This window comes from Aquarana catesbeiana, linkage group LG02 (assembly GCF_042186555.1).
Source record: "Aquarana catesbeiana isolate 2022-GZ linkage group LG02, ASM4218655v1, whole genome shotgun sequence".
Taxonomy (NCBI): Eukaryota; Metazoa; Chordata; class Amphibia; order Anura; family Ranidae; genus Aquarana; species Aquarana catesbeiana.
In genome coordinates, this window is record NC_133325.1 from 753,508,996 (window position 1) to 753,533,693 (window position 24,698).

The 24,698-nt window shown below is 43.7% G+C and overlaps 1 protein-coding gene across 1 annotated transcript in view; it reads right to left on the reverse strand.

The window, feature by feature from the left end:
* The window catches only part of LOC141129245 (interferon alpha/beta receptor 1-like), an 86,130-nt gene extending 62,087 nt beyond the window's left edge, over positions 1–24,043 (reverse strand). Inside the window, exon 1 of the mRNA XM_073617155.1 lies at positions 23,856–24,043. Coding sequence (XP_073473256.1) covers positions 23,856–23,919 — 64 coding nt within the window. The 5' untranslated portion in view covers positions 23,920–24,043. The remainder of the gene's footprint in view (positions 1–23,855) is intronic.
* Positions 24,044–24,698: the final 655 nt, after the last annotated feature.

Below are 24,698 nucleotides of genomic sequence, written 5' to 3' on the forward strand. Positions count from 1 at the left end.
GATCCTGATTTCCATAGGAGCAAGGAAAAAAAAAAGTTAAGAATAAAAAAAATATGGAAAAATTAATAAAAGGAAATATACGATTTAGAGCAAAGACATAAAAAACATAGTGGGCGAGATCAGGAGCTGTACCAGGCATTAGTAATGAAAAGAGATGAATTAAAGGACCTAATAGAACAAGATACGAGAAGGGTATTTAAAAGAATCTCAAAAGAAAGATACCAGTGGGGAAATAAAGTCAGTAAACATCTAGCAAGAATGCTGAGGAGAAAAAAAAAATCTGTAAATTACAAAATAAAAAAAGGGGAAATGGTATACCCAACAAAAGAAATAGCGAAAATGTTCCAGAATTACTATGGGACGTTATACTCAGTAAACCAAAAGGGGCAACAGGAAAAATAGAAAGAAATAAAAGAATACTTAAAAAAAGGCAATTACCCCAAGTAATAGAGAGTAGAATATCTACCCTAGAAAGACCTATATTTATTTATTTATTTCAGGTACTTATATAGCGCCGTCAATTTACGCAGCACTTTACATAAACATTGTACATTCACATCAGTCCCTACCCTCAAGGAGCTTACACTCTAAGGTCCCTAACACACATTCATACATACTAGGGACAATTTAGGATCCAATTAACCTACCAGCATGTCTTTGGAGTGTGGGAGAAAATCGGAGTACCTGGAGGAAACTCACACAGGCACAGGGAGAACATGCAAACTCCAAGCAGGTAGTGTCATGGTTGGGATTCGAACCAGCAACCCTTCTTACTGCTAGGTGCAAGTGCTATCCACTTCACCACTGTGCAGCCCCTATAACAGAGGAAGAGATAAATATGGAGCTAAAAGAATCGGCCTTGGGAAAAAGCCCAGGTCCAGATGAGTTCACGACTTACTATCTAAAAAAATGTAAAGAAATCTTTACACCAAAACTATGCCTATATATGAACGGTTTGGCAACAATGTATGAGATGAGCAGCGAAGCCTTGCTGGCCTCGAACAGTCCTGAAGGAGGGGAAAGATAGTACTTTATGCTCAAGTTATAGACCAATATCACTGTTGAATGCAGATATAAAATTATTCGCAAAAGTTCTGGCCACAAGGATGAAAGACCTAATGACTGATCTGGTACATGCTGACCATACAGGTTTTATCCCAGGAAGAGAAGGGAAAGACAACAGGGTGAGAACGCTGCTCTTTTTTCAGAAAATCCTGAAAGGGAACTACCCCAGGTCTACTTCTGTCGATAGACGCAGAAAAAGCATTCAACAGAGTAGACTGGGGATTTATGATAAATACGCTGGAAAATATGGGAATAGGCTTAAGGATGATTCAATGGATCAAAGTATTATATAAACATCCTACGCAACCGTAAACATCAATGGAACTGCCTCCCCCCTTTCGAAATGCACAATGGGACGAGACAGGGGTGTCCCCTTTTACCACTTCTTTTTGTGTTGTCATTGGAACCCCTCTTAGCAACAATCCGTAACAACCAGGGGCGGACTGACAAGTCATGGGGCCCCCGGGCAATAGGAGATTATGGGGCCCCCAGGCAATCAGAGGTTATGGGGCCACATAGTATACACACACACAGTATACACATACATGTACACACAGTATACACAGACATGTTTCTATTGGCTGTCCCTGGTCCATAATGTCTATTGGCTGTCCCTGGTCCATACTGTCCCTGGTTTTACTGACTGAGGCTGGCAACCCTGATGGGGCCCCCTAGTGGCCCAGGGCCCTTGGGCAGCGCCCGAGTGGCTCAATGGTCAGTCCGCCCCTGGTAACAACCCAGATATAGCAGGCATTAAGGTAGGGGAGGAGGAGCATAAATTAACAGCATTTGCTGACGGTGTCTTGTTTTATATCTCAAACCCTAGGATTACAATGCCGAATCTTCTGAAAACATTAAAACAATATGGAGAACTTTCAAACTTTAAAATAAACCCCGCCAAATCAGAAAGCTTAAATATTAATATAAGCAAACAGAAAGAACAGAACCAGAACCTACAGCGAGAATCCCCATTCCCATGGAGGAAAACTGAATTAAAATATTTAGGTATAAAATTAACAGCATCCCTTGGGAAAATTTATCAAGCAAACTATCCCACTATTATGCCCTGTACACACGATCGGACATTGATCGGACATTCCGACAACAAAATCCATGGATTTTTTACGACGGATGTTGGCTCAAACTTGTTTTGCATACACACGGTCGCACAAAGTTGTTGGAAAATCCGGTCGTTCTGACCGCGGTGACGTAAAACACGTACGTCGGGACTATAAACGGGGCAGTAGCCAATAGCTTTCGTCTCTTAATTTATTCTGAGCATGCGTGGCACTTTGTGTGTCGGAATTGTCCATACACGGTCGGAATTTACGCAAACGGATTTTGTTGTCGGAAAATTTTATAGCCTGCTCTCAAACTTTGTGTGTCAGAAATTCCGATGGAGAAAGTCCGATGGAGCCCACACATGCTCGAAATTTCCGACAACAAGCTCCGATCGCATATATTTCGTCGGAAAGTCCAGCCGTGTGTACAGGGTATTAGAGGTAATAAAAAACGGAAATGAAAAAAATAGCAATAAGACCCCTTTCATGGATAGGATGTATAAATACCCTAAAGAAGGCAATATAACCAAAAAGTATGTACAAGTTTCAAATGCTACCTATTGCTTTATCCCAGGCATAGTTTAAAGTGTTCAAAACTTGAATTACTAAGTTTATTTGGCAGAATAAGAAACCAAGAATTTCATTCCTGGTACTAAGGAAAGATAAAAATTAAGGGAGACTAAATGTACCAGATTTTTTAAAAATACTATAATGCTGTGCTGTTATCACGAGTGGTGGAATGGGCAAAAGAAAAAAGTGACAAAAAGTGAGTAAAATTAAAAAACACAATATGTAATGCACGCTTAGGCAAGATTATATGGATCCCACCACATTGTAGGGCACTAGGGGAGAATACACACATAATGACATGGAATGCACTTAGAATTTGGGGTTCGATACATAAACAATGTAAATGGAAATATAATTCACCACTAATTCCATTAAAAGATAATAATTATTTCACACCAGGGAAAAGGTCAGTAGGTGGGAACTGGATTAAAAACAACAATCCACAACTTAGAGACATAATAAAAAGAGGGGAGAATTAGTACACTACAAGAAGTTAAAAACACAAAAAAGAATTGATGGAGGAGGTCAACGAATGGCGATATCTCCAGCTGAAGCGACTGTGCCGCAACCAATAAGATCTGGGGATGATCTCACACCATTTGAGCAGTTATGCACAGCGGAGAAAACTAGAAACAGCATATCCCGGATCTAATAGCAGCAGAGGGGCTGGATATCCCGCCATATATTAAAAAAAAATAAAAAAACGGGAGAAAGAATTGGGGACACGTGGAAAGAAGCAAAATATTGGGAAAATTTTGAAATTGGTACACAGTTCATCTGTAGATATAAAACGGTGAAATTAACTATAAATGCCTGACAAAGTGGTATATAACTCCTGATAAAGCATGTAAATATCAATTAGGGAAAATGTCGGAGTGTTGGCGAAGTGTTGGCGAGGCTGTAAGGAAGTAGGAACCGTGGCCCATATTTGGTGGGAATGCCCAAATATTAGGAAATATTGGAAGGAGATTTTACAATATATAGGGGAGATCACCAACATAGCAATACCTGAAGAGCCGTGGACGAGTCTGTTCCACGGGGTGGAAATCCCAATCAGGCAATAGAGAGATTCAATATAATATAAAGAGTGCAGCGCTGGACATATAACGTAGATGGAAAAATTGTTATTAAACCATGTACTAAAATTTGATCAACAGAATATACAAATAATGACCTATAAAGGTAGTGAATTACTTATGACCATAAACATATAAATAGAAAATAGTGAATTACTTATGACTGTAAACGTATGAAAGAGCATAAAAGTCCAAAGCAATAATTAATCGTGCAATGTGAATAAGCATATGAAATTACAAAAAACCTTGAAAATAAAACTTTTAAAGTGCAAAAAAGTCCAAATCAATAAATTTCCGTGCAATGTGTATTTCAGGGGTGCATCCTCGATGATCGGTGTTGCCCACCACCAGATAGGTGAATGAATAAAAGGCTTACCAGAAAGCCTGTGACCGCCCTTATTCAGGGGGGTCAGAACAGGCTTAGTAGATATGGGAAGACCACCACATGGATACTCCGTTTGATAGATGGATCAATGGACCAGGGCTCCTTGCTAGGTAATTCTCCAGCCAACGACCAATGTGAATACTCTCCCAGCTCCCGTCCTCTCCTAGGGCAGACTTGAAGCTTCCACAGATTCAATATAGGGAGATGTGATATGTAGTTGCCAGAAAGAGATAAAGAAAAAGAGCTCCGCTGGTGCAGATAACTTTGGGTTTCTTTTATTGGCAAAAAATTCCGATATCAGGCATTAAAAAGCAAAAAAAACGAGCAAGATAAGAAAACGACACTACCGCCGTTTGTTTAAAAATCGCGCATGCGCGGTGCGTGCAATGTTGTGACCCTACGGCCGTTTCGTCACAACTGACGTCATCAGGGGTACGCACCGACGCACGCGCATGCGCATTAAATACACAGGCGTCTAGACGGAGGACGCTATGATTGGTTCATACTAGGCTGTGCTTCATATAAGAAATCAGCTGTACAGAAACCTAACATAGGCATAAACCTCTCTGGCCAATCAAGCAAAGGGAACACCAAGCCGACAAACCACGTCTCATCAAGACAACAGCATGTAAACACTCAACCGATGCCATCTAGTGGTTTTTTTGGAAATTTCCCCAAAAATCCAACACGTAACCAAGCTGCATTATAAAGAATGTTAAAGTGGATTGATTAATTAATTAGAAAAATAAAAATAACATAAACATATATATAAAAAATATATATAAAAATATAAAAAACAATTAATTAAAGTCAGGTAACATTATACCTCTATATATGGAATAGATTTATACAGTATATTAGGGAAAAGAGGAAAGGAATAAAACTGAAGCTTGTTAATGCCCATTATGAAAACAACAACATAGCCTACTCCTTACAATAATTATAGGACAATGATAAATAAAAAATAAAGAATATAAAATACTACCCCTATTCAAAATAAGAGTTAAATTAATATATAAAAAAATATATAAAAAATATATATACCCGAGTGGGACATCAACTTATCCAACAACCTCATCTTTCAACTGTTGTTGATAAAACAGTTGATGTCCCACTCTATATTTAAACCATTCGGGGCATGGGAACCAAGCCTAAAGATCCAGTTGGTTTCAGATCTTGATATGGTTCGCTTCCCATTGCTGCCTCGCCAATGTGGAACATATTTTTCTATCCCTATAAAGGTAGTACCACTAGGGTCTCTATTATGCACTTCGTCATAGTGTCTAGAGACACTATGTTTATCGAACCCTTGTTTGATATTAGTAATATGTTCCCCCAACCTTACGCTAAGTTTCCTGGTGGTGCGCCCCACATACTCCAAACCACAGGGGCACCTGAGAAGGTACACCACACACTTGGAGGCGCATGTTATGAGAGAGTTAATAGGGTAAGTGACTCCTGTGCCTGTTGATGTAAATTCTGTGAGCCTTCTCTGGCATACTGCGTTCACTCTACAAACCCTACATCTTCTACAGGGAGAGAAACCCTTTAGGTCGCCAAAAAAGGTCGACCGCTGAGGTGGATCAGGGACATTAGGTGCCAAAGTGTGTCTTAAATTCATAGCCCCTCTAAATAAGATACGGGGATTATTAGGCAGTAAGGGGCCAAGAACACGGTCGTTTTTAATGACCGGCCAGTGTCTTTTAATAATTTTCTTAATGGCCCAATGTTGGCTGGAATAAGTGGTAAGAAAAGCCAAATTAAAGTCCTCACCGTTGTTAACCTGAGGGGGTTTATCTCTTAGAAGTTCCATACGTTCTCTATTTCCGACTTCCGCGATTAAAGTTTCTAGCATAGTTGCCTCATAGCCTTTATCCAGGAACTTCAATTTAAGGGATGAGGCCTCTCTAAAATACTCATCTTGATTTGAGCAGTTCCGCCTCAGACGTAAAAATTGGCCCTTAGGGACAGCGGATAGCCACGATTGATGATGGCAAGAGTTAAGGGGAATAAAACTGTTCCTATCGGTAGATTTAAAAAAAGTGGATGTAGTAATTCTCCCATCCACTATAGTAATTAATAGATCCAGAAAATGGATCTGTACCGAGCTAGCCTCATAGGTTAAAGCTATACCCCTATCATTTCCATTCAAGGAAAGGAGGAAGTTGGACAAAGATTCAGAGTCGCCGTCCCAAATAAATAGGACGTCGTCAATGAATCTTCTCCACAAAATCAGTTGGGAAGGTTTATCACAAAAGACTATGTCCTCCTCCCATTTGGCCATGAAGAGGTTAGCCATAGATGGAGCGAATTTCGCTCCCATGGCCACTCCCCTTGTTTGTAGGTAATGCTTGTTGTTATGCCAGAAATGATTGTGTGCCATCGAAAAGTCCAATAGCTCCATCACAAAATTACATTGTGTGATGGAGATGTTGGAGTCACGATAAAGGAAATGTCGCACCGCTTCATGACCCAATCGATGGGATATGGATGTGTAAAGCGACGCGACATCCGCCGTCACTAGCATATAAGTATCTTTCCACTCTATGCTACCCAATATATTAAGGACATGTTTGGTATCCTTAAGGAAAGCGGGGGTGCCCATCACCAGTGGCTGCAGGTAAAAATCAATATATTTACCAACACGTGAAGTGATGGAATCTATACCACTGATGATGGGCCTTCCCGGAGGGTTAACCAAAGTCTTATGAATCTTTGGCAAGATATACATAACTGGCAACCTAGGGGCCAGAGGAATAAGATGTTCCCTCTCTTTTTTATTGAGAATCCCCATATTGTACCCCTTGTCAATCAAACCTTTCAACTCCCGTTTAAAACTGAGAGTTGGGTCAGATTGCAGGGGTAAGTAGGTGTCTGCATCAGAAAGGATTCTCTGCATCTCATTATTGTAAGAGTCTTTGTCCAGGATGACAATGGCTCCGCCTTTATCTGCGGGGCGTATAATGATGTCTTTCCTTCTGCATAGAGCCTCAATTCCAATTCTAACGTCATATTCAGGTTGTACTGTTTTCATTCTTAGATTGGTTAAATCTTTCAGTACTAAATCCCTAAATATGGCGACATTCGGTGCTGAGTTTCCAGGAGGGTTAAACAGTGATGCATTCGACAAACCCGAATGCACCACTGTAGAAGCCTCTCTGGCTAATTGTCTAGATGGATTACTTAAGATATACCGTTTAATGTTGAGTTTACGAGTATATTTCTGCACATCTATGAATGTCTGGAATTTATTCAAATTCCGCGGTGGCACGAATTTTAAACCTTTATTTAGGGTGAAGAGTTCTTGTGTGGAAAGTTCTTTGGTACTTAGATTTATAATCCCATTCGTGTCTATAGCCTCCTTCTTTTTGGGGTGAAGTTTCCTCCCCCCTCTGCACCCTCTCTTGCGTCGCCGTTTCGTTTGGTTCTTCCTCTGCCTACCACCTGAAAATCCCGTCTAAAGCGGTTATTTTCTTGTTGGCTTTGAGGAGGACCAAAAATATGTTGATTGCCATTTGGACTAGATATGGATCCCTCCATAGTCTGTGCCAGAGGGGAAAATCTGTTACTAATTCCCCTTTCCTGACCTTGTTGTTCCTGTTCAGCTGTTCCTTCACCATATCTCTGTCTACCTCGATGGACTCTCTGGTTGCGGAGGTAATGCCCACCATCATAATCATAGTGGGCCTCATCACCCCTATGTTGCCTCCAAGATGGAGATGGATTATAGTGTGTTTGGGGGAGAGATCCCTTGCTCCGACCCCTACCTCTAATATGGTTAGGGTATTGCTGAATAGCCCTACCTGTAGAAGATGTAGGGTTTGTAGAGTGAACGCAGTATGCCAGAGAAGGCTCACAGAATTTACATCAACAGGCACAGGAGTCACTTACCCTATTAACTCTCTCATAACATGCGCCTCCAAGTGTGTGGTGTACCTTCTCAGGTGCCCCTGTGGTTTGGAGTATGTGGGGCGCACCACCAGGAAACTTAGCGTAAGGTTGGGGGAACATATTACTAATATCAAACAAGGGTTCGATAAACATAGTGTCTCTAGACACTATGACGAAGTGCATAATAGAGACCCTAGTGGTACTACCTTTATAGGGATAGAAAAATATGTTCCACATTGGCGAGGCAGCAATGGGAAGCGAACCATATCAAGATCTGAAACCAACTGGATCTTTAGGCTTGGTTCCCATGCCCCGAATGGTTTAAATATAGAGTGGGACATCAACTGTTTTATCAACAACAGTTGAAAGATGAGGTTGTTGGATAAGTTGATGTCCCACTCGGGTATATATATTTTTTATATATTTTTTTATATATTAATTTAACTCTTATTTTGAATAGGGGTAGTATTTTATATTCTTTATTTTTTATTTATCATTGTCCTATAATTATTGTAAGGAGTAGGCTATGTTGTTGTTTTCATAATGGGCATTAACAAGCTTCAGTTTTATTCCTTTCCTCTTTTCCCTAATATACTGTATAAATCTATTCCATATATAGAGGTATAATGTTACCTGACTTTAATTAATTGTTTTTTATATTTTTATATATATTTTTTATATATATGTTTATGTTATTTTTATTTTTCTAATTAATTAATCAATCCACTTTAACATTCTTTATAATGCAGCTTGGTTACGTGTTGGATTTTTGGGGAAATTTCCAAAAAAACCACTAGATGGCATCGGTTGAGTGTTTACATGCTGTTGTCTTGATGAGACGTGGTTTGTCGGCTTGGTGTTCCCTTTGCTTGATTGGCCAGAGAGGTTTATGCCTATGTTAGGTTTCTGTACAGCTGATTTCTTATATGAAGCACAGCCTAGTATGAACCAATCATAGCGTCCTCCGTCTAGACGCCTGTGTATTTAATGCGCATGCGCGTGCGTCGGTGCGTACCCCTGATGACGTCAGTTGTGACGAAACGGCCGTAGGGTCACAACATTGCACGCACCGCGCATGCGCGATTTTTAAACAAACGGCGGTAGTGTCGTTTTCTTATCTTGCTCGTTTTTTTTGCTTTTTAATGCCTGATATCGGAATTTTTTGCCAATAAAAGAAACCCAAAGTTATCTGCACCAGCGGAGCTCTTTTTCTTTATCTCTTTCTGGCAACTACATATCACATCTCCCTATATTGAATCTGTGGAAGCTTCAAGTCTGCCCTAGGAGAGGACGGGAGCTGGGAGAGTATTCACATTGGTCGTTGGCTGGAGAATTACCTAGCAAGGAGCCCTGGTCCATTGATCCATCTATCAAACGGAGTATCCATGTGGTGGTCTTCCCATATCTACTAAGCCTGTTCTGACCCCCCTGAATAAGGGCGGTCACAGGCTTTCTGGTAAGCCTTTTATTCATTCACCTATCTGGTGGTGGGCAACACCGATCATCGAGGATGCACCCCTGAAATACACATTGCACGGAAATTTATTGATTTGGACTTTTTTGCACTTTAAAAGTTTTATTTTCAAGGTTTTTTGTAATTTCATATGCTTATTCACATTGCACGATTAATTATTGCTTTGGACTTTTATGCTCTTTCATACGTTTACAGTCATAAGTAATTCACTATTTTCTATTTATATGTTTATGGTCATAAGTAATTCACTACCTTTATAGGTCATTATTTGTATATTCTGTTGATCAAATTTTAGTACATGGTTTAATAACAATTTTTCCATCTACGTTATATGTCCAGCGCTGCACTCTTTATATTATATCTAGTCTTTGGTACCCTTATATCGGGGTTATAGTGCATAGCAGCAGGACTTTTTCACCTTTTTTACTTAATCACAATTTTTATACACCTAGCGCAATTTCTTTTTTTAAATTCAATAGAGAGATTCAGTGATACCCCATATGATGAACACTGCTAAAAGTTTGATACCTAAAAAGTGGCAAGAAATAGAGAGCCCCAAAATAAGGGATTGGATCAGCAGAGTGGAGGAGACATACAACATAGAATATTTGAGATACAGTGGGGAGGAAGCTATGGAGAGATTTACAAATAAATTGAAAAATTAGAAGATTTTTTACTGCTTGCCGCCCGCCCACCGTCAAATGACAGCGGGGAGGTGCGGATCTCGTTCTGGGACAACGGCATCCCAGAACGGCCGCGCCGTGTTGCTAGGACATGGCGCGACCCCGATCTCTGTAATACCGCTTTCGATGCGATCGTACAATAATCGAAACGTTAGTACAGAGCTTTCGAGAGCCGATCATGACAGTTTATTCGATATTATTAGATCGGACAAACACGAAAAATTTTCTCGTACGATACCAGAAACCAGACACACCACCGCATTTGCCCTGGATTGCATAAAAAAAACACCACCTAACAGTTGCCAAGATAGCAGCCCAGAAATAGACTCAAAGATTCTCAACATACCGGGAGAATTAGCATTGACCTTGCAAATCTGGGAAGGGCTCCCCCCCCCAACAAATGAAGTCTCCCATACACCGCTTCACGGCTCTAAAGAATGGAGTTGGGCATCCAGGTTGGGCAATTTCGAAAGACAGAGGAATTTTGGGAGAAAGATCATTTTGAGAAGATGAATGCGTCCCAACAGGTTCAGTGGCATAGAAGACCACCCAGCACTCTTCGCCCGAAGTTGGGACAACAGCAGAAGTATATTAAGGTCAGAAAACCTAGCTGGGTCTCTCCCAACCTGGATGTTCAAGTATCTAAACTGTTCAACCCATACCAACTGGGTGGTCGGGTAGTAGCTTGCACCTGGAAGGCAAGAGGAAAAAACATGGATTTATCAGATGCAAATTTTTACCTTAATTCGCACCTGAACCAGACCCAAAACGTACAGGACCCTTTTTCAAACCGCACCGCAGCCGCCCCGGACATGTGTGAACTGGCTCCATTGAAAACTGTTCACATTCATGTTATGCGAATTGGATGCTCCTAAAAACACATAAAATTCACATATATGTGAACCCAGCTTTAGGGTTTGTTTACACTTGTGGTTGCCCCCCAAAAGACAACCGAATGGGAAAAAAAATTATACCCCTCCCCCCGGTCACATTTGGTGGACATGAACACCCATTCAAGTTGGCGCATGGTATTTACACTGAAAATGCCCATTTGGCTGTCCAAAAACATGGGCATTCAGAAGGCGGTTATATTAGTTCATCTCAATTTTTTTTTATATATTATTATTTGTTTTTAACCTTAAAGCGGGGGTCCACCTATCTATCGTTTTTTTTTTTTTGAGTTCATTCACAAACTTTTCTTCTCAGCATTACATACTCACATATTGTGTGTAATATGTCCGCCTGTGTCAGATTTCATCGGAAAGAATAACTTATATTATTCATTGCAGGCGGTTTCCATCTTCATTGTGGGCATTTGAAGCCCACAAGCATTTATTTCCTGGATGTGGTGAATGCTGTGCTCCCAGCATACACTGCTCGTCCCCGCACATGCTCAGTGGCATCCTGGGAAGCCTGAGACTAGCTCCCAGGAGTCTGGGAGAGGCTAGAAACACGCCTACTCCCACGGGAGGAGAACCAGGAAGTGCAAAGAAGAATAGAAAAATAAAAGGTAATTACGGCGATTTTAATTTTTTTTAAACGGCATGTCAGCATCTAGGCAAGGAAGAGAATACATACAGATATTGTTCAAAATTTGGGTGGAACCCCGCTTTAAATTCAATTGTGGGAGTCATCACTGTATTACAAGTGATGCGGTGAGGATTATATCAAATATTATTATTTTGTTATCTGGTGTGATAAGTATGTGTGACATATGAAAAACATGTGTAAAATACAATTGTATGTGAATTGTAATTAAGGCCTCATGCACACGAGACGCTGTTGGACATTCAATTCAATGTTATCCTATGTGTCCATGTGCACAGTCTTGTTTTTTGGCGTTTTTAGGCAGTTGCGTTTAACCTCGTTTTTCCAGAAGCAAAAAAATGGGTTCCTATGCAAAAGTTTTCCATGTTTCAGACGCCAAACGCGGCTAAACGCCAGTACCACGTTTAGCTGCGTTTGCGTTTATAAGCGTTTTGACAACCCGACTTTGGGGCCCCATATCTCGGGGGCTAGGAACCCCAAATTTGGTGTGCTAACACAGTTGGACTAACACTATAACATATCCAAATTTGGGGTTCCTAGCACCAAGTGGCCCCGAGATATGGGGCCCCAAAGTCAGGTCAGAAAATGTCATTCTCTGCTGCAGAAGTGCTTGACATTTTGCAACCCGACTTTGGAGCCCCATATTTCGGGGCCACTTGGTGCTAGGAACCCCAAATATGTTGTAGTGCTAGTTCCACTGTGTTAGCACACCAAATTTGGGCTTCCTAGCACTAAGTGGCCCCGAGATACGGGGCCCCAAATTTGGGTCGCAAAATGTCATTCTCTGCTCTGCAGACGCTTCTAGACGCAAACGTGGTAAAACGCGGATAAACGCGGCTAAAGGCGGCATGCAAACGCGGCAAAACGGGTGTTTCTAAACGCCGGTTTCAGCTTTTAAAAACATGTGTTCAGCAGAGTTTGCACCAGCGTCACGTGTGCATGAGGCCTAAGATAAAAGGAAATGAGTTGTGAATGAAAGAAATGAAATGACAACATTAGTGAGAGTGTTTATGTTATGTGAATGCATAATAAATGCAAGTGTGATAAAGGTGGGTGGTTGAATGTCATGTGCTCAGGATGGTGACATTGTGCTGCAATGTGAAAAACAACCTTCTAAGGCAAAAACATACAGATCAAAATGAAAAACAAAAAAGGGAAAAAAAACAAAAAACAAACAACACCATTCAAAATTACCTTGGCTGGTGAAAAAAATATTCCACACATACTTATCACACCAGATAACAATTTAAATGTAATCCTCACCGCATCACTTGTAATACAGTGATGACTACCACAATTGAAGTTAGGGTTAAAAACAAATAACATATAAAAAAAATAAAATTAATAAAAAAAAATAAAAAAAAAAAATCGAGATTAACTGATATAGATGGGGACTAACTGGCCCGGGATTGTTCAACAGTGCTACATTGTATGAAAAGAATATTCTTCATATATAGTTTTTTTATTGATGGACTCATTGAGATTATTGGAAAATGCATCACAGGTGCTACCTTCAGACTAGGTTTTTACAAGTTAAAATCCTATTTCCTGACAGACTCCATGGCAGCCTACGTGTGGGGTTAACCCCGCCTCCTCTCCAATGCTATAGGACCCCATTCCCATAAAAGAGTACTCACCACTAGCTACTGCGTTCCTTTTTTGTCCTCCTCCAATGGACCTATTCAAGTTGTTCACGTCCGGTCGGACGGATCCAGGATTATGGCATACCTCTTGCGGTGCAGCTCAGGGCCCAGCCACGGGCGGGCGAGTAGCGTTTGAGGCTGAAGATTTTCCCCTTGTGGTGGAGGGATGGTTGCCTCTGTATGCTGAAAACTTCTGGACGTACCAAACGGCTGGCAAGGTCGGAAGCATGTTTGTCTCCATGGCAGTGTTTTCTATGTATCCTGTCTTTCCCCAGGTATCTCCGGTCTCTATATCAGCGAGACCGGTCGTTTTGGGTCCTTTTCCGCCCCTCATGGCGGCTGGAGCGCTGGTGCGTTCCAGCCTGCTTCACTACTTCCGGGTACGGCGTTCTCGCTGTTCGCGCATGCGCAATAGCCTCCTCGAGACCGAGGCTTGGCTCGCGCATGCGCAGTACGGCATAATGCCCTGGAACCGCGCTTGCGCGGTACGATCGCTGACCCATGGCGCAGGCGCGTCATGGGCGGTGACGTCACGGGCGGGGAGCTTTAAATGCCGCTCTGAGACTCCCTCACAGTGGGATTTCCCTCGCAGTGAACGGGAGTGCAGCGGTCTTCCCCATGCCCAGCACTGGTCAACCTTAGGTGAGTGTTTTGAGCACTTTGGTATACTTTGTGCGTGGAAATGTAAAAATGCATATACTTGTAAAAAAAAAAAAAAAAACGAACAAAAATATATATATTTTATATTCAAAGTTTAAAAAAAAAAAAAAAAAAAAGGGAAATAATATAATATAAAATAAATTAAAAAAAAAAAAAAAAAATATATATAATATATATAAATAAATTTTCTCCTTGATATATGATGAGATGTTGTGACTCTTTAGGGGCAACGGACTCCTTCTTACTGGTTTGTTGGCCCATCTAGGCCATTTTTTCTCTCTTTTTTGCAGACCAGCTGCATTGTATCGCACTTCTTATAGAAGAAGCAAATTATGGATAGTTCACCGCCTTTAAGTGGCCAGCCCTCTCGCACAAGGTATGTGCTTAAGAGGGGAGGGGTGGAAGGTCAGTCGCATGGTACATGCGTTTTCTGATGACGGTCCCATCATTTTCCCTTCCCTATTGTGCTTTTTTTTTTTTTCCAGCCCTTCTAGATCGGACCCTCAGATTCCGGTCCAGAATGTTAAAGACCTTGCCAGGCCACAACGCCAGTCTCCTTCAAGATCCAGACGAGACTCTGCTTCTGGAGACCACCACCAGAGGAGACGATCTCATTCCTCCTCCAGACACCGCTCCCACCGCCATGACAGCCGCTCTGATCGTAGAGCCTGCTGGGGATGTGGAACAAGAGTTCCGGAGGGCAAATCACTATGTGACCGGTGCTATGCCCGGGCGGTCAGGGAAAAGGAAACAGAGACCCAGCATTTGGAATCTCTAGTTAAACGTGTGGTACAGCAATCCCTGAAAGAGTTGGATTCACCCCACACGCTGAGCCAGTCTACGGTACTGTCTGGCCCCCCGGCTGATGAGGCCCGTGAAGACCCGGGCACGCCCCAGCCTTATGCGGCCTCTCTTGATTCCTCAGATGATGATCTTCGGGAGGAAGAGGAAATCGGAGGCTTTGACTTCAACATGGTGTCACCTTTAATTAAAGCAATCAAAGAGGCCCTTAAATGGGAGGATCCCGCTACTCCCCCGGCCAAGCAGAAGAAATTCTTCAAACACCTCGGAAAAGAACGTTCAAACTTTCCGCTCCTTTCAGAGCTGAAAGATATTATAGATGAGGAATGGAGCAAAACGGATAGGAAATCCTCTATGGTTAACAAAACCTCCAGATTGTACCCCTTCAAGTCGGAAGAGGTGAAATACCTAGAGAATGCTCCCCTTGTAGACGCTGCCCTGATGCGGCTGGCTAAACATGTCACTCTTCCCCTGGAGGATACGGTATCCTTCAAGGATGGTCTCGAGAGAAGGATTGACCAGGATCTGAAGAGAATCTATGGGTTGGCAGGCACGGCCTGTAAACCAGCGTTTGCTCTGGCAGCCATGTCAAAAGCCATGGAGGCTTGGGCGGAAAATGTGGATTCCTTCCTTAAGGGAATTTCGGAAGAACTGGCGGGAAGTTCAGCGGCCGCAGAATTAAAGCTAGCGGCAGTCTTCTTGGGGGAGGCATCCATTGATTTGATACGCCTGTTGGCGCGAGTTATGCTATCGTCAGTCACGGCCAAACGGGCATTATGGTTACGTCCTTGGCTTGCTGACCCTATTTCCAAACAGGCCTGGTGTAAAATTCCCTTCGAGGGATCCTCACTGTTTGGCAATAAACTCGATGATGCCATGTCACGTGCTACGGGTGGCAAGTCGGGCTTCCTTCCCCAGGATAGACGCCTTCTTGGGCGGAAGAAACCTCAGTTTAGAAGACGTTCCCCAGAGCGCTCCAGGGAAGCTCGCTCTTACAAGCCCGGTAGGGACTTCAGGAAGAACTGGAGCAGAGGTCAAGCTTCCTTTCGCAAGTCCGCTAAAGGCCAGACATCCAGTGGTCGTGAGCAGGCAAAGTCCTTTTGAGATTACGCCCGCCCAGGCGGGTCGGGTAGGGGCACGGCTAAGCCTCTTCCGGCACGTCTGGGTGGCCTCGATCTCGGACTTTTGGGTGATAAGAACAGTTTCAACAGGTCACAGATGGACCTTTTCCAATATTCCTCCCCCCAGATTTGTCTCCACTCTTCTTCCCCGGTCGGAAGATCAAAGGAAAGCTCTTCTGTCCTATGTGGACCTTCTGAAGTCTCAAGGAGCAGTTGTTCATGTCCCCAGGGACGAATGGTTTCAGGGGGTATATTCTCCCCTTTTCTTAGTTCGAAAAAAGAGTGGCTCTTGGCGCCCGGTCATAGACCTGACCTACCTGAACGAGTTTATAGAGCAAGGAAAGTTCAAGATGGAATCTCTGTCGACCATTCAGCAAGCCATTCAGCCAAACGATTGGATGATTTCCATCGATTTGAAGGACGCTTACTTCCACGTCCCAGTAGAGGAGCGGCTTCACAAGTACCTACGTTTCCAAGTAGGGCAGGAGCATCTGCAGTTTATTTGCCTCCCCTTCGGGTTGACAACCTCCCCCCGGGTCTTCTCAAAGATCCTCTTAGCCACGGTGGCCCTCATAAGGTTAAAGGGGGTGCGGCTCTACCACTACCTCGACGACCTCCTGGTTCTATCTCAAAGCAGGGAGCGGCTGCTGGCCCACCGGGAGCAGGTGATCTCCGCTCTATCCAGCTTCGGGTGGCTTCTGAATCTTGCAAAGAGCCACCTAATTCCGACTCAACGCCTAATATATCTGGGAGCACAGTTCGACACCGTAAGAAGCACTATTTCTCTTCCACTACAGAAAGTTCCGGTGGTCCGGGACAGAATTGCTCGGGCTCTACATGCCTCACACCTGAAGGCCTCTCAGTGTCTAATAATCATCGGCACGATGGTCTCCACGACTCCCATGGTCAAATGGGCCTTGTGGAGATTACGTCCCTTCCAGTCAGGGTTCCTGCAGCAATGGGAAACAGGGGACAAGAATCAGGTCATCCGGGTGACATCATCAATGAGAAACAGCCTCTTCTGGTGGCTCCAACGCAAGAACTTACTGACATGTCATTCCATTGCTCCCATCGCCTGGATCACGGTTACGACCGATGCCAGCGGGACGGGCTGGGGAGCCCTCTGCGGTTCGAACCTTGCACAGGGCAAATGGGATCCATGCCTGCCAGTCCCGGGTTCGAACGTCCTAGAGCTCAGAGCGGCCTGGTGTGCACTGCAGTCCTTCTCTCACCTACTGAAAGGGAACTCAGTATTGCTAAGAATGGACAACACAACGGCAGTCGCCTATGTGAAGAGGCAGGGGGGTACCCGGAGCCTCATTCTCCTTCGGGAAGTCGAGCCCATCCTTTCCTGGGCACAGAAGAACCTATGCAATATCTCGGCAGTGTTTGTCCCAGGGGTCCAAAATACCCAAGCAGACTTCCTTTCTCGCACCAAGCTGGACAACAACGAGTGGTCCCTGAATATGGAGACATTCAGATGGGTCTCATCACTGGGGATCGAACCCGAGGTGGATCTATTCGCCTCACGCCACAACTGCAAGTTGAAGAAATATTATGCCAGAGGTCATTGCAGCCAGGCTCTCGGGTCGGACGCACTGACGGATCTCTGGAGATTCAACAAGGCCTATGCCTTTCCACCGCTTCCAGTCATCCTGAGGTTCCTGCAGAGGCTCAGTTCGGAAACAGCCGAAGTGTTGATGATAGCTCCATACTGGCCGAACAGGCCATGGTTCCCTCTCCTTGTCCAGCTCAGCTTCAGGGACCCGGTGCCTCTCCCTCTCAGGCCGGACCTTCTTTCTCAGGGGTCAGTTCTGCACCCATGTCCGGCAGTACTGAGACTGATGGTCTGGTTCTTGAGAGGGAGAGGCTAATCTCGCTTGGTTGCGCTCCCTCAGTGATCTCAACTCTTATGAGCTCAAGAAGATCTAGCACGAATAAAGTCTACAGTAGGATCTGGTCCAAGTTTGTGGATTTCTGCTCTTCTAACGGCAGGTCTTGTAGACACCCGGAGGTGCAAGACGTCCTCAGCTTCCTTCAAACAGGTTTAGACCTACCATTATCCATCAGCTCGCTTAGAGTCCAGGTATCTGCACTGTCTGCCTTCTCAGGGTCCTCTTGGGCAAATAATCCGTTAATCCGGCAATTCTTTCGTGGCGCTTCAAGGCTTAAGCCCCAAAGAAAATCCAGGTTCCCCAAATGGGATCTGCCACTAGTTCTGGATTCAATCTCGGGACTCAGTACTAGCGGGCCTTCCCCGCTCTCTATTAAGGACTTCTCGGCAAAGGTGGTCTTTTTAGTAGCCGTCACATCGGCAAAAAGGGTCTCTGAGATTGGCTCTCTGGGTTGTGAAGAACCCTTCCTGACGTTCTTCCCAGACCGGGTAGTACTCGTCCCTATGCTGGGTTTAAATCCAAAAGTGTCCTCAGTGTTCCATGATAATCAAGAAATAGTCCTTCCCACGTTTAAGTCTCCAGGATCTTCCGAAATTCATCCTCTGGATGTAGGGGAAGCAATTAAAGAATACCTGAGAATAACTTCTCCCTTCAGACGTTCTGACCATTTATTTATTTTACACTCAGGAAGCAATAAAGGGAAAAAAGCTTCGATTAGGACACTCGCTACTTGGATTGTTCAGACTATTCAACAAGCATACAGGGCGAAGGGCTTGGCTCCTCCACAGGCGGTGACAGCTCACTCCACCAGGGGAATGGCGGCTTCATGGGCGGCAGCTCGACACGTGGCCCCGGACACCATATGCAAGGCGGCCTCGTGGGCCTCTATCAATACTTTCATGTCTCACTATTGTATTGAGCCTGCTTCATTGTCCTCTGTAAACTTTGCTTTGAGAATCCTATCGGTTGATAGGGCAAATTAAAATTTTTGGTTTGACTCAACATACCCACCCGTGTGGTCGGCTAGTTATTTCCCACACGTAGGCTGCCATGGAGTCTGTCAGGAAAAAGGAAAATTTATTATCAAATACTTACCGTAATTTTCCTTTCCTGATGGACTCCATGGCAGACGGAGTTCCCACCCATTGGTCATAGAGTAGGCTAGTTACGGAACGCAGTAGCTAGTGGTGAGTACTCTTTTATGGGAATGGGGTCCTATAGCATTGGAGAGGAGGCGGGGTTAACCCCACACGTAGGCTGCCATGGAGTCCATCAGGAAAGGAAAATTACGGTAAGTATTTGATAATAAATTTTCCTTTTTTTATGCTAGAAAAAAATATATATAATGTTTGGGGGTTCTAACACCCTAGAGAATAAAATGGAGGTTGTTGCAATACTTTGTCACACTGTATTTGCGCAGCGGTCTTACAAAAGATAGCAACCTTGGAAAAGATACACTTTTTTTAATTTAAAAAAAAAATAAGACAACAGGAAAGTTAGCCCAATTTTTTTTTATATTGTGAAAGATAATCTCACGCCGAGTAAACTGATACCAAACATGTCACGCTTCAAAATTGCGCCCGCTAGTGGAATGGCGACAAACTTTTACCCTTAAAAATCTCCATAGGCGACGTTTAAAAATTTCTACAGGTTACCAGTTTTGAGTTACAGAGGAAGTCTTAATTATTGCTCTCGCTCTAACTATCGTGGCGATACCTCACATGTGTGGTTTAAACACCATTTTCATATGGGCGCTTCTGCACGTGAGCTTGTCGAGACGGGGCCCTTAAAAAAAAAAAATTTGACTTTATTTATTTTGACAATGTCCTTTTAAAAAAATATTTTGGGTCACTTTTATTACTATTACAAGGAATATAAACATCCCTTGTAAAAGAAAAAATGCATGACAGGACCTCTTAAATATGAGCCCCGGGGTCAAAAAGACCTCAGATCTCATATTTACGCTAACATGCAATTAAAAAAAAAAAAAAGTAATTTGAAAACACTCCCACCCCTGATAAAAGTGATCTTGCGGCGAATCCGCCGCAGAGACCACTTTTATCTGAAAACGGACCTCCTGCTGAAGAAGAGGATACCGGGGTTATGCAAGCTGTCTGCTGCCATAACAACGGTATTCCTCTTCAAACAGCCGCCTTATAACGACGGCGGGCGGCCAGTGCAATGTTAACGACACCCTCAAATGCAGGTCGCAAATGCAGTGCTTCGGTACAATACGATCCAGTAGCGGTGTGTTTACAAAAGTGCGATTCAGCCGAGGTTCACACTGACATGCGGGAATGAAATCGTAGATAAAGGAGACAATCTGCGCTAAACCCCAATGGTGTATATATGAAAATGATACAAATATACAAAATGAATATTTAAACAGACAGGTGTAGCATCTAAAAAAAAAACAGAATAACCATCTCATAAGAATGTGTAAGAGCCCTTTTACACTGGGGCGGTTTGCAGGCGCTAATGCGCTAATAATAGCGCCTGCAAACCGACCCGAAAGTGCCGCTGCATTGTCTCCAGTGTGAAACCCCCGAGGGCTTTCACACTGGAGCGATGCGCTGGCAGGACGGGATAAAAAGTCCTGCTAGCAGCATCTTCGGAGCGGTGAAGGAGCGGAGTGTATACCGCTCCTTCACCGCTCCTGCCTATTGAAATCAATGGGACGGCGCGGCTATACCGCCGGCAAAGCGCCTCTGCAGAGGCCCTTTGCGGTGGTATTTAACCCTTTCTCGGCCGCTAGCGGAGGGGTAAAACCGCCCCGCTAGCGGCCACATACCGAAGGTAAAACGCCGCTAATAATAGCGGCGTTTTACCGCCGCCGCCCCAGTGTGAAAGGGCCCTAAAGAGAAAAAATGCGCAACCAAAAGAAAGTGAATAAAAAAGGAATTTGTGAAAAAAGTGAAAAAAAAAAGTTAGCAAATAGCTACTTGTGACTAATATATAAAATACTATGATTAAACACTCAAGAATATTCTAGTGATGAATTAAAGCGGAGTTCCACCCAAAAATGGAACTTCCGCTTTTTGGAATCCCCCCCCCCCCCTCCGGTGTCACATTTGGCACCTTTCAGGGGGGGAGGGGGAGGGGGGAGCAGATACCTAACAGGTATTTTGCTCCCACTTCCGGGCATAGATACCCAAGCCACCCGCGGGTATCTACGCCACGTCCGGTGCCCCCCCCCCCCCCCCCCCCACACACACACACACACACACACACACACACACACACACACGTCCCAGGAGACAGCAGGGACCAGTGGAATCATGCAGCGCGAGTCGCGCAAGGCTTCACTTCCTGATTCCCTTACCAAAGATGGCGGCGGCAGCACCCGAGAGCCGAGGGAGAGATCGGCCTCGGGTGCCGACATCGCGGGCGCCCTGGACAGGTAAGTGTCCTTATTTTAAAAGTCAGCAGCTGCTGTATTTGTAGCTGCTGACTTAAAAAAAAAAAAAAAAGAAATCGGCAGAACTCCACTCTAAGAAACAATCCTATGCAATGTAATCCATAAACTGCTGTAAATTGTGGCACACGGACACAAACTTCATAGGGCATTAAAGAAAACAATTTTTTTGTTCAACAATGATCAACCCCTTCCCGACCGGCGCACGACGATGTACGTCGGCAGAATGGCACGGCTGGGCAAATGGGCGTGTACATACACGTCCATTTGAAATCCCCGCCGTGTCATTGCGTGCGCGCCGGCCGGGAGCTCCGTGAGTTGGGTCGCGGGTCCCGCGGACTCGATCGCCGCGGGGATACCCGCAATCGTCTCACGGAGAGCATGAACGGGGAGATGCTGATGTAAACAGCATCTCCCCGTTCTGCCTAGTGACAAGTGTCACTGATCATAGCTCATCGGAGCAGAGATCAGTGATGTCACACACACAGCCCCTCCCCCCTACAGTTAGAAACACCTCCCTAGTACTGATTTAACCCCTCCCCGCCTCCTAGTGGTTAACCCCTTCACTGCCAGTGTAATTTACACAGGAATCAGTGCATTTTTATAGCACTGATTGCTGTATAAATGACAATGGTCCCCAAAAATGTGTCAAAAACGACCGCGCAATTGTCAGTTAAAGCGACGCAGTGCCGAATCGCAAAACGTGCTCTGGTCAGGAAGGGGGTAAATTCTTCCAGGGCTGAAGCGGTTAAAGCAAACAGCGCCACTTACCAGATAGGGTGGTTCAGCTGAACTTGCACGATTTCAGTCCCGCATGTCAGTCCCGACATCGGGGGCGCGATTTCAGAGACATCTGCGCGGTTTTCTGCACAGACGTCTATTGAAAAATCGCATCCCAAAGTCGCCAAAAGTAGTAAAGGAACTCCTTTTGGGAATCGGTGCGGCGTCGCACTACAAACAACATAATGAGCGAAGCACACGGATAAGGAGAGCAGAGGGGACTCCGCACACAGGAAGGTCAGCAGTTCCATACACACTACAATCCCTGTACAATCTCATTTAACCACTTGCCTACCAGAGCAATTTTTTATTTTTTTTTCGCATACATTATTACAGTTATTTTATATAATCCCAACAATGAACGCAGCACTTTACATTTACATTGCATATTCACATCAGTCCCTGCCGTCAAAGAGCTTACAATCGAAGACCCCTAACTCACATTCATATATACACATACTAGGGCCAATTTAGACAGGAGCCAATCAACCTACCAGCATGACAAAATCTGCATTTTTTTTTTTTTTTAGCTAGAAAGTTACTTAGAACTCCCAAACATTATATCTTCTTTGAAAGCAGAAGCCCCGGAGAATACAATGGTGGCTGTTGCAGTTTTTTTTATGTCACCCAATATTTGTAAAGCAGTTTATCAAATGCAAATTTTCCATAAAAACAGCACCTAAATAGATTTTAGTGCACACAGCACAATAGAATACCCAATTATTTGGTAAAATATAAAAGACGATATTGCACTGAGTAAATAGATACCAAACATGTCAAAATCTAAGATTGCGCATGCCTGTGAATGGCGACCAATTACAGTACCTAAAATTGTCAATAGGTGACGCTTTAAAAGCCTTTTAGGCCAGGTTTCCACTATTGCGACCTGAAAGTCTCGTGATTTTGCCGCAATTTTAATGCGATTTGAAGCAACGCCTGTTTATTCTTGAGGGCTATGGACCTCAAGTCGCATCAAAGTGGGACCAAAGTAGTGCAGGGACTACTTTGAAGTCGCACAGATATGAACAGTACTCATTGGAAATCATGGGGTACGACTTGTCATGCGACTTGGAAGTCGCACTTGTGGAAACGTAGCCTTAGAATGAAATGTGAGCTTTGGTAAATTACGGCTCTGACTCTGATGTCCACTGCGATCTCTCATGTGTGTTGTGCAACCACCATTTACATGCTGGACCTACATTTGTGCCATTTTTTTTTTTTTTTTACTATTTTATTGCACTTTTTTTTTCTTTTTTTCTTTTTTAAAGGGTAACTCCACTTTTGTGGGAAAAAAAAGTTAGCAGAGAAAAAAACGAATAAATACAGCATATACAGTTGCGACACAAGTCATATTATAATTGAATGTTATTAAAAATTACTTTCCTTTTCCTTTGATAAAAAAATACTTTTCCTTAATAAAAATGACTTTTTCTTTTCAAAGTGTGGCTCTGTAATTTCTATAAAATGCAATATGGCAACCTGGGAGGTGTTCTGTACACAGTGTACCCCCCATATGTCATTCCCTGCTGGTGTGATTGGTTGGCAGCATTTGATGGGCACAGTGGCAGAATTTAATGGGCACAGTGGATGCAATTGATGTTTTTTTTTTTTCAAAAAATTTTGAGCACCAGCCGCCACTGGTGTATATGGTCATCCGTAGACACTGTTCTCTATTCCCCTGTAGACTGACACCCTGCACTTCTCTCTGTGGGGCCCCTGTGTCAGTGTAGGGCCCCTTTTAGTGCCATGGATGACCACAGAGTCTGCATTACACACAGCGCACTGACCTGACACTGCAGATCCCAGCCCGGCCAGCAGGGGGAGTAGTAGGATCCCGGGACCCCCGATCATAGTGCTGCCTCTTCTCCCCTCTGGTCACATCTCCAGCTCCGATCACATCTCTCCGTCCCGCAGTCCCACCATCAGCGCCGATCGCCCCGCCCACCCCTGCTTCCCCTTTGTGTCTGCCCGCATCCAGGGGCGGCGGCCATTTTACCTGCGCCCGGCTCTATCCGTTGCATAGAGCTAGGGCTTCAGTAAAATGGCTCCTGCAGTGAGGACACATAGAAATGTAAAGGCGCAGTGAAGTGAATTTAATTTGTTTGTTACAGTGGGGATGTTTTGATATAAAAGGGTGTGTTGGCTGAGCTGAGTGACCACACTAGTGTTCATTTTGTTCATGACCTCGTTTTACATAATCATGTATAATACTTCCAAATAAACTTTATCAATGAGCTGTACTGATTTCTCCCCTTTTCTTCTGTCAAAAAAACTGAAAGCTTTTTTGAGATATATCTATCTATCTATATATCTATCTATGGAGATCTCTCTCTCTCTCTCTCTCTCTCTCTATATAGATAGATAGATATATATCTATCTATCTATATAGATAGCTATAGATATCTATCTATCTATATCTATCTATCTATCTATCTATCTATCTATATATATCTACCTATATATAGATAGATATATAGAGATATAACTATATATAATTTTTTTTTTTTGATAAATGCAAAAAATACCTGTTGATCTTGCCAGAAGTTCCTGTGCTCAGGGCTTCTGTTGCAGTGTAATCAGGTCTCTCTGCGGACTACAGAACACCTCCCCCTCCCTGGTATGAAGAGGGG